The sequence below is a fragment of the Phoenix dactylifera genome, chromosome 7, assembly GCF_009389715.1.
Source record: "Phoenix dactylifera cultivar Barhee BC4 chromosome 7, palm_55x_up_171113_PBpolish2nd_filt_p, whole genome shotgun sequence".
NCBI classification, from domain to species: Eukaryota; Viridiplantae; Streptophyta; class Magnoliopsida; order Arecales; family Arecaceae; genus Phoenix; species Phoenix dactylifera.
In genome coordinates this window covers 14,255,618-14,271,115 of record NC_052398.1, presented here as the reverse complement: position 1 = coordinate 14,271,115, position 15,498 = coordinate 14,255,618, and the positions used below count along the sequence as shown (strand labels likewise).

At 40.4% G+C, this 15,498-nt stretch overlaps 2 protein-coding genes and 1 pseudogene across 3 annotated transcripts; 2 read left to right on the top strand and 1 right to left on the bottom strand.

Annotated features, from left to right (window-relative positions):
* The first annotated feature begins 568 nt into the window (after positions 1-568).
* Positions 569-3,228, top strand: LOC120111370 (annotated as a pseudogene).
* A 1,125-nt stretch (positions 3,229-4,353) lies between these two features.
* LOC103714175 (40S ribosomal protein S8) lies at positions 4,354-8,683 on the bottom strand. Of its 2 annotated transcripts, none has more exons than XM_017844509.3 (4): positions 8,573-8,683; positions 8,397-8,469; positions 7,750-8,083; positions 4,354-4,574 (listed from the first exon to the last, which is right to left on the bottom strand). In XM_017844509.3, exons 1-4 carry the CDS (start codon positions 8,574-8,576, stop codon positions 4,545-4,547), a joined length of 441 nt encoding a protein of 146 aa, XP_017699998.2. In that variant the 5' UTR covers positions 8,577-8,683; the 3' UTR covers positions 4,354-4,544. The 2 variants fall into 2 exon arrangements, with proteins under 2 accessions (XP_017699998.2, XP_038984297.1); XM_039128369.1 differs by lacking the exon at positions 4,354-4,574 and adding an exon at positions 6,145-7,566.
* A 3,568-nt stretch (positions 8,684-12,251) lies between these two features.
* Positions 12,252-13,809, top strand: LOC103714174. The gene has a single exon (XM_008801340.4). It carries the CDS (start codon positions 12,325-12,327, stop codon positions 13,249-13,251), a length of 927 nt encoding a protein of 308 aa, XP_008799562.2. The 5' UTR covers positions 12,252-12,324; the 3' UTR covers positions 13,252-13,809.
* The last annotated feature ends 1,689 nt before the right edge of the window (positions 13,810-15,498 follow it).

Sequence of the window (15,498 nt, the reverse complement as noted above, 5' to 3'; positions counted from 1 at the left end):
TCTGAGGAAAAGGGTGGTTAGCAAACATTGGAATAAAATTTGCTTTCATTAATATGTTCATGGGGGATCGGGGGAGAGGCTGCATGGTTGCATGAAGCCTTTATATTGTTAGTAGTGCTATTTGATTGTTCTATATAGGGATTGATTGTACTTCTCTCAAGGGGAGAGGTTTCCATTCCTCTCTATTCCAAAATTAACAACAAAATTAATAAGGGGCATCCAAATTGTGGATCCCATTGAGTTTGATCTATATCATTAAAAAGTCTAGAAATCAAAAATACATGATTTGGCTCTCTAAACTATGTAGCAAATGGGTGTAAGAATTAAATGGTTAAAATAGTACAATATCATATTTTGCTATGACTTATACATCAAATATACTAATTTTTACTGACGCTTATTATTATTTTTTACTTATATATATTTTAATAATGTACATCATTGTTTGTAGGTGGATTTTTTTCGATTTAGATACTTTATGATGTAGTATACTAATACAGTGGAAACTATTGATTTTTGTCTTTATAGGATATATGGGTTATTACTACCAAAATATGTGATGTTTGGTTTCTATGTACTTGTAGTGCTATAAATCATGATTAATGGTATATATTTTTGATTTATATATCTTACTATTGGTTTTGGAATCAAGAGTAATTATATTTCTTTTGGGAGGAGCATTGTGCCGGTGAATCTCTCCGGCCGGAAAACATGATACCTTTGAATATTATACAATAAACGCTGGACTTTCAAATTATATTACTAGCATGAATGATCTAATCATGACCATCCAATTCAATAGTGCTGGATTCTGGTAAATTTGTGTTGTTTTTGGTTATGAACTTCCTCAGAATCTTGCTCCCGCTCCAGAAGTGCAATTCTGATTGAGTTCTTGTTAATTCCTTTTCTGTGAAAATCCTTGGCGAAGTATTGGATAAGGCAAAAGATTGGATGCAGAAAATGGTGGCGGAGTCTCTTAAGTTTTCTTCTCTAGAGTTATTTTTATAGGAAAAGAGAAAAAAAAAGGGTAAAACGCTGAAACGCCACCTCAAGCTTCATTGCAACAATGAAATAAGCAGCAGATATGGAGGTCAGAAAGGAAAAAGGGAAAATAGACTCCCTCCCCAAACGACATCAGAAGCAAAGACTACGCGAATACAAAAACATCCAACATTTCCTTGATTTATGCCTACATAGGTTGACAGTCCCATGATGGATGAGACTTCATAAGTATGGAGAAGGCAGGGAGTGAGTTGATGAAGGATTCCTTGTCATTGTGTAGATTTACCTGCAAATGCTTTCTAAAGAAAATTAATGATGATCTCTCGAAATAAAAATCGATACTTCTGATAAGGATCTGACATGCATACAATATTTAGAGAGAAAAGACGCATTTTTGAGATTCTTTCGAAGCATTTGGAATCCAGTGTGCCTGAGTGTATTATCATCTTCATCGTTGTCAGCATTGTCGTTATCTAGTGTCAGAAATGAACTCATGCTATTGGGAGGCGTGATCTCATGCTAGCTTGGGGTTTTGGATGTGTTTTAGATTGCCTTCCGGATAGGGTCAGAAAAAGAGCACTTTGTTTGTGTTAGAATTGAGGCTGGTGCTGCTGCTGCTGATGCAAGTGCTTGCTGCCGGAGGCATATCCTTTAGCCTGTCATCCACTTTGTTTCAATCTTTTGATGGTTATCTGGTAGGTTCTCCATGCCTGAGAATTGTTCTTATTATTATGATTACTTTTAGATCATAACTAATGTCTCCTGTTTCTCATAATATTGGCAGTTTCATAAATGGATCCCCTGACATTTAACAATATTGCATGTCACCCCAAGCATTACAGTTCTTGAACTTGCACATTGAGATATATCAGAAATTGTCACTTGGGGGTGGTGGTGCACATAACAATTGTACTATTGAACAGATTTGTCGAATAAAAGACGAAAAAGATTTAACAAAAAGGCTAAAAATACTTAGTTAAGTGCTCCAAACTTTATCATTCATTTACTTGCACAAATCCCAAAACAAGCAGCGTATAATCTAACGTTGCATGGGTGCAAAAGAAAGTAAATTCTTCTCTGATGGAAGGCAAAAAAGAACATCTCCATGATCCTAGTTTACGTATGAAAATATTTCATATTATTATATCACAACATTACACAACGGATGTCCCATCCTAACATGATAATGCTGTGATATATATCTATATGTATATGTGTGTGTATATATATATATATGTATGTATGTATATACACACATACATATGTATGTATGTATGTATAGGTGTATATATAAAGTGATGAAACCATGTCTCCAGCCCATAGATGATGCGCGAGATAAGAGCGAGCGAGGCAGAAAGAGGACAAGGGAACCGTCCACGCCATCCCGAGACGCGGCACGCCGCTCGCCCCGGCCGGACCTCAACTTACGTGTCCGATATCGTCACCCTCCTAACTGCATCACCCTCATCCCCTCTCTCTCTCCCCCTATTTCTACTCCCCCCTTTCACCCTACCGAAACCCTCTTCCTTTCCCTTCTTTGCTCGTCATGGCTTCCTCCTCCTCCTCCTCCTCTCGCATCCTCTTTCTCCTCCTCGTTCTCTCCCTCGCCGTCGCTTTCTCCGCCGCGACCTTCCAATTGGTCGGCGGCCGGAAGGAGGTGCCGAACGTGGAGTCCGACAAGGAGGTCCAGGACCTCGGCCTCTTCTGCGTCGAGGAATACAACCACCGCCGACGCGTCGGCGGCGAAGAGCTCCTGACGTTCTTGCGGGTGGTGGCGGCGGAGCGCCAGGTCGTGTCTGGGATCAAATACTATCTCAAGATCGCCGCCCGGGACGGCCGCGAGGTAACCTTCGACGCCGTCGTCGTCGTCAGGCCCCTGGCTCGACTCCCGCTTCCTCCTTTCTTTTGCCCCCTCCTCCGCCTACTGAAATCGGATGCGGTCACCGTTGGAAGGAAGCTTTGAGAATAAGACTCAAGTGTACGACTTGCAGCATAAATATATATAGGCGGTAAGAGAAGTCAGTCTTGAGTCTTTTATATAAATATATATAAAAGGAAAAAAAAAATAGGGCTTGAGCTTGAGCTATGTTGTGTTTGGATGTCTACTATTCTAGAGCTTTTTAGTTTTTTTTCCCCCTTTTTACCCACCAAGTATGTGTAATGGAAAGGAATGTTAACTAATTACTGATATTTGGAGTTCATTTTGGAATCTGGATGCTTTATTAATTTGTTTATTTGATGAAGTGACAAATGATACTCGGAGAAAACTGGTGAGGAATAATACCTTCTTGGCTAGTAGGTGTGACTCAATTGATAAGTTGGATATGGTTTGTGCATACACTTCAACATTTCTTTCTACATCCATTGTGTTCATGTCAAAGTATGATTCATTTTACAGTCTAGAGTGCTTTTTGGCCAACCAAGACAAGAAATCTTGTCCATCCAATCTTTGGATGAGAGTATTTATCAAGAATGATGAATACTTTTATATTAAATATTAACGTAAATATATGGAAGAATTACTTAATGACTTCTCAATTTTGGCCTTGGGATATTTGAGAGTTGAGACTTTTTTTTGTCAAAAAAATTAATTAGATCCCTGATGTTATATTTTGTTGCAGTGCAACCCTTACCATCCATCTTGTCAAGAATATAGTTAACAATTATCTCTAAATGACAAAAAATCTCTCTCTCTCTCTCAATGGCCATCAGGCACTGGAGGAGAAGATAAGGACTAAGGAGGGATCTTTTTCCTAGATCAGTTTCTAGTTTTCTTTCTCAAGCTTGGTTAGTCTTCTCTTCCTTCTGGTTAACAAACACCTTAACCATCCCCTTAAAGCTTAACAAACACCTTAACCAGAAACACCTTAAGCTTGGTTAGTTTCTAGTTTTTGAATCAGCTTTAACAAACACCTTGAAACTTTGAAGTTTGAACATACCATCAAACGGACAAATTGAAGTACGATAACTGAAACTCATCAAATCTTAGATGTCAGTTGTTGACTATGTTAGTACTATTTCTAACATTTTTCTATCTGTGAATATAGTCAAAGAAAAAGGTGACAAACAGGAAAAGAGGAGGTTAGCAAGAAAAGATTGTACGATGCACCAGATTTAACTGCATCTATGGCTGATAAGCCCTATCCTAATTATTTCCAATCACAGTGTCGTAACTGTACTAATTGTGAAGGAGAGTACACACCCTCTTTCAAATCATAGATACAAGTAAAATTAATTATTACACCACTTTCATTTATCAAGTGATAATGAATGGAGTGCCCAAATTAGTGAATCTCTTTAAAAGAATAGAACCATTACCGCTCATTCCAATCTCATGAAAGAATGAAAATAAGGTCCATCCTAGAATAAACTTTATCAACATTACTTGGCATCCATGAAAATTATCATACAAACATATTTTACAAGTGCATGTATTGTCTGATACGAATGCGAATGCCCATAATCAGCATTTGTTATATGGCTGGTGTAAGCATCCTCTTACTCAAATTCAAAGCCAACCATGAAGTTTAATGGAATCCATCTCAAGATGAATCCAGAATGTTCAAATTGTTCTGCAAAGCATGAGTTCTTTTAATTAATGTCAAATATCAATAGTGTAGAAATTCTTATTTGCTTTTCAGAATTTGAGGTGGGAGTTGGGGGGCTTCATAAAGTGTAAAATACATGTATTACAACTTGAGATATTTGGGCAAGACACAGATTTTAGAGTGAGAAAAAACATGCTACCCCAAAGTTGGACATGAAAGAAAGTTTTTTAAATTGATATAATAATAAATACATCAATAAAGTTTTTCAATTGATGTATTAATAAAGTTTTTGAGTCGGTTGGTTTCAATTCATCAATGAAGACATAATAGGATTTAAGTTGGAAAGATGTAACATGCTTCCTTAAAAAGATCCAAAAACAGAGGCTTGATGCATATTGTGATCAGCATATTGCACGAAAGCTATGGGTTAAATCAAAAAATATCTGATGTGTGGCTTCCATCAAAATTGCATTTACCCAACCAAATGATGTCGCCAAGAAATAAATACATGATGAAAAGAGAAAGGAAGTGATCCAGGCATTTAAATGCAAGCCATATGTAATGAATCAATAAACATGCTTGCATGGATCTAGCAGCTGACGAAAGTGGAATGTGATTATTGTGAAACAAGAAGCATTGAGATAACAAAAAGTATCTGAAAATGAAAATGGGGATGTAACCATACACGGTGAAAAACTAAAAGCATGTTATCAATGATATGTTGAGGCAAGTTCAAGAAGGATATGTTGAAAAAAATGTACATAAAGTGTAAACTGAGCACGAAAGCCTAGCATAGATGCTAGCATGGGGTAACAAGGAGACAGCTGCAACTAAGTGAAAAATAATGCATCATATTCCTCAAAAACAACGACCTCACCATTGAAGCTAAGGCTGGCGTCATAAGATGAAACCAAAAAAAATCTGCAGAATCATCAAACTTGAATACATTTTATGGAATTTAATCCGTCAATTGGTTCTATCAAATAGAAGGACATGTTCAGAGTGATTAAAATTTCTGGGGCAAATACAATACCACAAAACTTAACTAAGATTGCTACAACATAGAAGATTTGTAACAAAGTGCATAGCATATTAAGGCTAAGATGAGATTGTTAGGTTTTAGTGCAAGCATGCAGTTAACCTGATTATAGATCCTGATAGCTACATTGTATGCTTCAGTTTTTCTTTTAAATGTCGTTATGTCCAACTCCTATAAGAAATTCTTTATGAAGTTCTATTTTGATTGAAATATTTAAATTCTTAATACATTTCCTTTTTTAAATAGGTCATCATAGCTAATTAAAGAAGAGAACAGACAAAAGGATTACACAACAAGTATGAAGTTTGCTGTGAAATTGGAAGAATGAACATGACTAGCCTATTCTGGGTTGGGCTATGGTTTTCCAATTCGCATACATGACATTTGTCAATATATGAAACTTTTACCCTTGAGGTCAATGGCATGCCCTAATATGCAACCGATGTAGCCTAAGGAATCATTGACATGAACAAGTAAAAAACTAATTATTTTATTCACTAATTTTGACTGTTCGGCGGGCTTCAATCACATAAAAAGATATGCAACGACAAAAAGGTTTTTGGGGCAGATACAAGAATACAAGGATCAACAATTCCAACTACAACAAAGAGATTGAGAAAAATGCATGTAATCTTAATGAGATGAGATAGCTTATGTCATATGCCAGCAAATAACTAACATGATGGTAGAGTCATCTTGACAAGCTAGTAAATTTATGTACTTCTACTTAGAGGCTGTGTTTGGTTCCTCGATAGCTAACCAGGGGGTGAATAACATTAACCACTGGTAGTCACCACTTAATCAGTCAACCATGAAAATGGAAAAATTGCCATTTGGTTGCTCCTCACTTAACCGGCCCTTTTTGTTGATGTGGTAAAAAAGCTGTTTGGTTGAAAAAGTATGGGTTAAGTGCCACATTTTTTATATGATATGAACAAGAAAATGTAGCAATAAATAAGGGCAAAAGGTGAGGGGAGAAGGGTAAATCAGGGAGAAAAAAAATGATAGGATGGGGCTTAACTAGGCTGCTAAAGTTATGCTCCTCCCCCATCTCCCCGCTCCCCCAACTAGGAAATATCTTTAACCAAGTTGGGCAAGTGGGCATTCACTGAATAACCACCACTTAACCGGAGGTTATCCAAGAATCAAACAGGGAGTAGAACCTATGTATAAGTGACCAACAAATTGAACATAAATATATTCCAAATAGAACTACATGAAGGCATTTCAGTGCAAAGAATATGCATGTATAAGGAGCTACATAGTTAGGAGGATTTAATTTAATAGGATGCAAAGTTTTAATATCTGTTCCTAAGTATTATCTCATCGAGAGTGATTTTGATGCCATGAGAAAGATACTCGCACGCATCTACCTTTGCATGCATCAAAGTATCGGTTTAGATTAACTTTGTTTGAGAGTTCAGAGAATCCTCAAACAGTGCAAATGGTTCATAAGTGCTATAGATAGTGCATAGGTGTATCATGTTTGTTGATGACCATGCCTTCTTCTTCAGGCAGCACATGCACTATTTCGTCATCTATTCTATCATCATAAGTGCATAACAAAGGACACGTTTGAGACTTTAGTCCTACATCGGTGCCTTCGAGTTCAATGAGCCCATTAGAAAATGACCAGAAAAAGAGAGAACTTGCTAGATGGCATATCATTTTAAGAACCCTCTAGCTCAGATAAATCTAGATGCCAAATGACCTGTCTCCAGCCTCTAGAAAAAATTCCATATTCATCCATCCCCAGAAAAAGCTTATCTACAGTCGTAATTATTAATTTGAATCGCATCTGGATTAATTTGATATGACCCAATATCAAGATGCAAAACTGAATAAAATACGCATACAAGTTCCAAGTAGTAAAAACCAGGAGCATGTACCTGTCTACAATAAACTTTGCGGGAGAAAAATCAATTAATCAACTACTAAAGCAAATGTGGTCAAACTTCATCAATCAAATCCCAATGACTGAATCAGAAAACAAGGTGGACATACGGTCAGACAACAGCTAAGTCGTCATACTGAATCAATATATGCAAACAAATATTCAGCAAAATGAAATAACTTAAAGCAATATCCAAAGTGCCATTCAACTGATGCCGCTCATAACGGGAATACTAAAACAGAGAGAAGAAATCAGCAAAAAGCTACCTCAGTGGTTTCCTTCTTGGCAGCAGCCGCCTTCTTCTTCCTTCCGATCTCAACACCATAATGCTGGAGGTACCACTGCTTGAAGGGAGCGGCATCAACCTGCACGATGGCGCTCTTCACAAGGGTCTGCGTCCTCACGAGCTCATTGTTCGAGGCATTATACACCACGTCAAGGATACGGGTCTTGCGAGTCACAGCCTCACTCCCCCACGAATAGTTTCCAGTGTCCAATCGGAGGGCCCTCCACTTCACGTTGCCTCCCCTCACCCGAACCCTCCTCACCGTCTTGTTGCTCGACAGCTTCGTGTTTGCCGGCTGCCGGCCCAACTCATACCTTCCAGCGAAAACGAGAACAAAAACCAAAAAAAAATCAACACCAACGAATCAAAATCGAAACTTTTACAACAACAATTCAATCGACAGGAGCCTATTCTACATTAAAAATACCTTAAGAAACCTCGCGAAAAACAGTAAAGAAACAGGGAAGGTATTTAAAATATTATCTTATTCCACTTTTTTCCCCCAAACAGATCTAGTTCAAAGGAAAAAAAAAGCAAGTAATCTATAACATGAGGGCACTAAGATTTGATGCCTAAGGCCGATGAATCGATGAAATCGGAGAAGAGAGGGAGGAAAGGGGAGCTTATTTTCGCTTCTTCCTCCAAGCCTTCTTCTTTCCTCCAGTGGCGCGCCTCTTGTGCATGGAGTCCCGGGAAATCCCTGCAAGGCGAAGAGAAAACGCCATGAGAGCGAGCTCGCGTGAAGGAATCCAAGCGATCTTACTGTCGTTCCGATCGAGAGAGGAAGAAATCCAGGGTTTTACCCATTTTGGCAGAGCGCCGGCCGCGACGAGGGACTCTCTCTCGTTCTCTCGCTCGGCAAACAAACCCTTCGGGGAACTCGAAAAATAATGGCAGCGGCGTTGCTATGACCAGTGTTTTGGCATTGTTCCATATAACCCCTTGGCAAACTTCAATTTAGTTGTTATAGTTTTAAAGAAAACTAGTTGAGGACCCTATTTTAATGTTTGAAAGATAAGACTTTTGTCAAATTTTGGAAAATTCTTGTTAAGAAAGAAACTTATATTTTGTAAATAATTACAATATAAAATCTAACAATCTATAAAATCTAACATGTGACAAATTTTGTCTTCTAAGATTGAGAAGAAAGGCATATCTTATTGTGCGTCATTTAGCGTTTTTTTTTTGGGTAGTTCAAGAAAACCTGGTGAACTATGTTCGAGTAGGGTTGTTAGTCTTGGTGTTAGAGACAAGGATAACTTATGAAGCTTCTTTTAGAGTGTCCATATCTTTGACTACTTTTCTTGAGACGAAGTAGTGCCAATATCTACTAACTCTAAATTAGGCTTCTATTTTTCGCTCATTATCTCCTATTCTCTATCATTTAACCCTTTTAAACAGTGTATGCGCAAATGATATCCACATTGCTGATCTTGATTAATGTCTTAACGGGGTCATATTTTTTCTTTTCGATATCCAACCCAAAAGAACTCGGTAGAGAATAATCGATTTCATATGAAAAGTACATCCTCTACAACTTTTTGCTTCGTTGAATTAATCAATCACTTATAGCTGGCCATCATGGAGAGCATGTTAGTATCTGCCATTAACATTATACATGGGACTCATGTCCTTCATACTTCAAATAAATAATACAAGTTGAATCGACGAACAAACATAATGGTGGATAGACAAACAATTAGTAAACACATTGGCATATGCACATTGAAAAGAAAACAAGTACTCACAAGTAGATGTGCACATATATGAAATAGGCATTTTAATAGAACACCTTATGATAAAGAGAGAAGTGACATTATTTAACAAGGAAACAAAGCTCTTATTTCTATTTGATTGAATTTATCAAGATTGCTTCTGTTACCTTCCGAAGAAGTTTCATCAATATTAAATATTGAACATGTTATCTGATTTTATGACATAGTTTACCTTGTTTTGTTTCAACTAATAATGTATTGCAAGAAAGCATAAACTAGGCTTCTCTTTTGTCATATATTCTCTTTCTCTCTCTCATCAGTTTTATCATGATTGTAATATGAATCGGATTGCATAAGCTGTGATCCAATCATCCCTATTCCAGTGAACAAGATCTAAGCCATTCGGGTTTTTTTCTTTTCAATTTCAAGGATAAGAAGGAGCTGGTTCTGCACTTACATTTGGTTAACAAAGCATCTTTTTTTTGGAAGGGGAATAACAAGAGCAGTTTTTTTATATTGTTATTTGGCTATATCATGGGCTTATGATATTTCATCTAAAATGTTCATTTGCGAATGGCTGTAGTGTATTTGAAAGTGTAATATAGTTAAGATTCAATGCCTTTAAATTTGGACTATAGTTGGTGTTGCACTCCAAATTATCTATTATTTATTAATTTTAACTGCATGAAATATAGTGCATGCATATCTATCAGAATGCTATAACACATGATGAATTTCATTCCTCGCAAGATTTAATCATTTTTTTTTCATATAAAAAGATGTTATTTGTGGTTAATTATATCAGGAGACATGAACCATCATGATAACATTGATATTTTTTGCTTCGATAGTGCTTGACTAGTATGCTGCTAACCAATAATCAGAATAGCAAATGCCCATCTATAAAATTCTGAGTACATGGTTGGGACAAAGAAGTGCATGAAACCTTTCTTTTTTCTTTTTTTTTGCTGCATATCCAATGTCAAACAGGTCATTATATTGGTTGTAACTTTAGAATACTTAAGATGATAGGGTGGCTGGGTTTATGGAATTTGTAGCCTTTTGCCATAATAATATTTGGTTTTATTTTTGTGGCAGGGATCAAGCTTACTTTATTATAATCTAACAAGTGATATGTAATTTATTAGACAACTAGATTGGATGTGGTGGTGTATTTGAAATTCTGGTTGTAAGTGGTGTTATGATGTAATTGAGAATCTAGTTGTATAGAGGGTGCTGGTATGCTAATCTCATTTGGGTATCAAGGCTATTGCTTGTTTGAAATTAATGTTGAAGATTGTCCTACTTTCGGTCATCATCAGAAAGACTCCAGTTCAGAGGCAAATTTTTTTAAAAAAATCATGCTCCCACTCCTTACATATGGACCCATAATGGCCTACCGATTTTAATTTCTGTGGCATCTCCTAGATGGATTGATGCACACTTTCTTTCTACCTTGATCGAGTCCTTTTATTGACAAAATTATAGAATGATATGCATTGAGCTTGCGAGTTACCACCGACAGCCTTGCAATGGATTCTGATTGCATTAATCTTCTTTTGCAATATCAATCATTTTAACTACTTTCTTTCATCGGCTTGTAGAGGTCTTAAAGCGGCCATTGTGGAACCCAATGGCCGCCCAGTCTTTGGTGTTTAATTTTGAAAATGACTACTTAACTCTGATTATGAACCATGGCCATCCTTCGTCATGCGGAGGAGATCTTCCGCGCCATCACACCGTTGCCCCTTGGGATGACTGAAAAAATCTAGAGCTCCCCTCTCGCTTATGTAGCTTCCAGAACTGTACAGGTCTTCTGGGATCCTCCATTCCTGACTTTTTCAAGGTAAAATTTTAACGGTAGTGTCGGAGAGAGAGGGTGTACTGGAAGCGTCAGATTCATTAGCAGAGACCACGAGGCTCAACAGGTTGCAGCAGGAGGCCGGCAGATCTTCGACACGTCCGTAGTTTGCGCGAAGCTCAGGACTGCATGAGAGTGAGTCACCTATGTGAGGCAGGTACTGGGTGCGGACTGCATTCTACTTGAGGAAAACTCGGTCACGGTGATAGAGTGGATACGAGGTCGGGGACTCGGTGAGAGTTCGAGCTTGCTGCCTTGTGATGTTCGTAGACTTTTAGGCGAGAATAGTCTCTCGTGAGCCACTCACGCCGATTGAATGACCTCATTTGCGGCCCACCACTTAGGAGGGTTCATCTGAGGCGAGGGTATATCAGTGCCCTAGTCTCTCTGTCATTTTTTTCTTCTAATTTTGTTGGTTGTACCATGTCTGGCAAAGTTGCACCCAAAAAAAAAAAAAAAAAAAAAAAGCCATGGCCATCCATCTGCATCCTCTTGCACGTGCGATCGCACGTGCCAATTGCCACCTTGGACCGGCGAGCCGGGGCTCTTCCACGAGTCAAAGGGGCAGCCTCCCGCGCCCCCACCGCTCCCCGAAGAGCCATCCCCACGTTACTGGAACCTCGCACGTGCCCTCCCTCCATCCGGACCACGCTCCCGCGCCTCCACGTTGCCACTCGAATGAAGCCGGGTGCTACGGCATATACCGCCACGTGGCCTTCGGACGAATATCCTCTCCCGAACCTTCCAGACCTGAATCGGATAATCCCTTCCCCATCTTATCTTTTTTACTTTCGTTAACAAAAAGAAATATTAGAAAACGACGGAGGGACAAGGAATATTCCACGGCAAAATTCCACCCCCAAAATTGATAGAAATTAAATTTATTTCATCATCTCACCTTCCTCCTATAAAGCCCACTCCCCAACCATCAGCTCTCTTGAGCTTTTAAAGAAGGAAGCTCTGAGACTCTGACTGGCAGATGGCGGTATCCATCCGGGCGAAGAGGGTGACTGACCCGCTGGACGACGAGGCGAAGGCCCGCCTCCGCGGCGACGACGAGGCGAAGGCCCGCTGGATGACCGGCTACGCCGGTAGCAGCAGCGGCAGCGAGCACGAGGCCACCCCTTGTCTCTCCGGACTCGTCCACGCCTTCCTCCTCGAGAGCGCAGCTGGCGCCCCCTCCGCCGCCGCCCCCGGCGGCTACGCCTCCGACGTAGGCGGCGCTTCCGACGACGACGATGCCGGCGACCGCGCTGCGGCCGCCAAGGAGACTGTTCGGGATTTGCTCGATCCGCCGGTGGAGAGGGACCCGTTCCGGGCCCGGCTGGTTTCCGATGTCCTCGCGGCGGCAGAGGCTTTTGCCGGGGTGAGAAAGAACGGATCGGCATTCCGGAGGGCGGTGATGGCGACGCTGAGGGTGGCGGGGTACAATGCCGGGATCTGCAAAGCGAGGTGGGAGAGCTCCGGTGGGGTCACCGCCGGAACCTACGAGTACATCGACGTGGTGGCGGCGGCGGCGGCGGGGGAGGTGAGGTACATCGTGGACATGGAATTCGCGGCAGATTTCGAGGTGGCGCGGGCGACGAAGGATTACAGGCGGGTGCTGGCGGCGCTGCCGAGGGTGGCGGTGGCGCGGACGGAGGCGGTGCGGCAGGTGGTGCGGGTGGTGGCGGACGCGGCCCGCCGATCCCTGCGGAGCCAGGGGCTACACGTGCCGCCGTGGCGGAAGAGCCGATACATGCTCGCCAAGTGGCTCGGGCCGTACCGCCGAACGGTGAACACTCTGCCATCCTCCGCCGGTGCCCGCATGGCTGGAGGCGGCGGCGCGGAGGTGAAGTGCCGGACCGTGGGGTTTCCGGAGGCGTCGGCGGGGAGGCTTGTGCCTCGGGCCGGCCGGACGAGGTAGAGGAAAAAGACAAAAGAGGTACTGTTTTCTTGAATTAGCTAATGGGGCGGCAGACAAATTATTACGTAGAATTCCTCCACCACGTCAGCTATAGACCAGCCCAATAAAAATTTGGTAAATAATTAATTTTATCTCAACCCTAACCTCCGGCATCTCTCTCCGGCCCACGTCTCCGGCCTGATTGGTGACTGCCAATTAGCCTACATGGCATCCTTCTTCTCAATAGTGATGTTCTGTGAGCTATATGTTGAAGTTTTGTGATGATCAAGGGTTGTATAGAGGTCTTGTAATATGATGTGCTGAGGAAATTCTTTCAGAACCTTATTCCATTGTTGGGATAGATATGTGAGAACTGGCTACGTGCTAGAAGTTAAAAATTCAGCTCGTAGAACTTAGGGGGAAAAAAATCTTCCATATGTTGGTTTGTTTAAAAGGATATTTTCTGATTTTAGATCTATGGTCATTGTTTGGAATTATTATCATGCAATTGGATGAATATCTTTTCAAGATCTGTGCAGATGGATGAATAATCCAAAATATCCACTAATTGCTTTGAGATATATGTGGGTGGATAATATTTGGATCAATCATGTAGTTGCTTGAAGATATGTGCATGCAGATGAATATCTAGATTGCTTTGAGTTTATGTAATGGATGAGTAATCCTAATTGTCCACTAATCAGTTTAACATCTATGCATGTGAATGAATATTTGGATCTGGTTGTTTTGAAATCTGTGCAGACGAATGAATATCTGGATCATCCATGGTTTCTTTGAGATGAATATCTCGATCATTAGTGGTTGCTTTGACATCTGTGCAAGCATCATCCCCTTTTTCCTCTCGAATCACCTCTTTCTCCACATTGCCAACAATCGGTGGAGAGAACACATGATTGCACTGGTGAGCCTCTCGCGGCAGCACTAATAGCATCGACGCACCACTTCCCCATTTATGGTGAATCCCTCTCTTCTTCCCAAAGACCAAGGCTCCCCACTTGCCCAAACCCTAATTTTCCTCCAATTTTCTGTAATCTCTTAATCTTCAGCTTCGAATTCTACATCAATGATCTCCAGTGCGGTCTAATTTCGACCTCTCGCTGCCTCAATCCATTCTTACCCACCAAATCCTAATATCTCAGGCTTGAACCATCCACAGCACCTCCCCCCCCCCCCCAACCAGCCTTTGTTGACACGTTGTGATCTCGAACAGCTAGAACCTTCCATCAAGCGAGGGGGCAGCTCCAACGGCGATTGGGGTGGAGGAGGACCTCCCCCATCTCCCTGTTCACACAAATCTAGGTCATCCACCCAACTTTGGGATTTGTGTGGATGGATGAATAATTTAGGCTTTGAGATCTGTGCAAGCGACTGAATAATCCTAATCATCCGCTGCTCACTTTGAGATCTATGTAGAAGGATGAATATTCTGAATCATCCATTAGTTGCTTTGAGATTTGTGCAAATTAATGAATAATCTAGATCATCCACTAGTCACTTCGAGATCTGTGCAAGTAAATAGATGATCTAAGTCATGCACTGTGCACTTTGAGATTTGTGCATATGTATGAATAAAGAAATTTGGAGCACTTTTGAGATCTGTGCGATGGATGATTCCATAGTGGATTTGCACAAAGGAATGTGATTCCTAACACCACTATGCAATGTCTGATCAAATAGTGGATCCTTTTATGATACGAAGGATACTTTAGTCATTATATTATATGCTACTATGTGGTAGTTATATTAATATAGATGAATGGCAAGACCAGTTTGAAACAGTTTGCAAACTTTAGGGATATATTTGAAACTTTTTAAAGTTGAGCGGGTATTTTTGAGATTGGCCTAAAGTTGAGGAGGTGTCAGTGTAATTTTTTCAAAATTAAATGACTGAAAAAATTATTTAGACAACTTCTCAACTTAGGATCAGTTTTCTTTAGTACCTCTCAAGTTTAAAAATTCTAAAATAATCTTTAAAATTAGTTGAGTGGATCAATATGATCCTATGACACATGCAACATCCAACACTATTCGAACAATTTTTTTCTTACTAGAATGGCTTATTATCAAAAAAATGCTCTCTTTCTCTTCTCATTTTTTTAAATTCCCACCACTACCTCCTCCTCAATCTCTCTAAACCCCATCATCATCTCATCCCTCCTTTCCATTCCTCTCTAACCTAGTTCTATCTTGAGCCCAATCCACTCCCACTACCTCCTCTTCTTCCAATAAATCCTCCTCCTCCTCCTC

Excerpts from the sequence above, each read along its gene's own strand:
- LOC103714175 (XM_017844509.3), bottom strand. Across the intron at positions 8,084-8,396 it reads GCTTGGAGGAAGAAGCGAAA|GTATGAGTTGGGCCGGCAGC; the intron begins ATAAGCTCCCCT and ends TTTCGCTGGAAG. Across the intron at positions 4,575-7,749 it reads CCAAGAAGGAAACCACTGAG|AACAATTTGAACATTCTGGA; the intron begins GTAGCTTTTTGC and ends CATGCTTTGCAG.
- LOC103714174 (XM_008801340.4), top strand. The coding sequence starts at position 12,325 with ATGGCGGTATCCATCCGGGCGAAGAGGGTGACTGACCCGCTGGACGAC.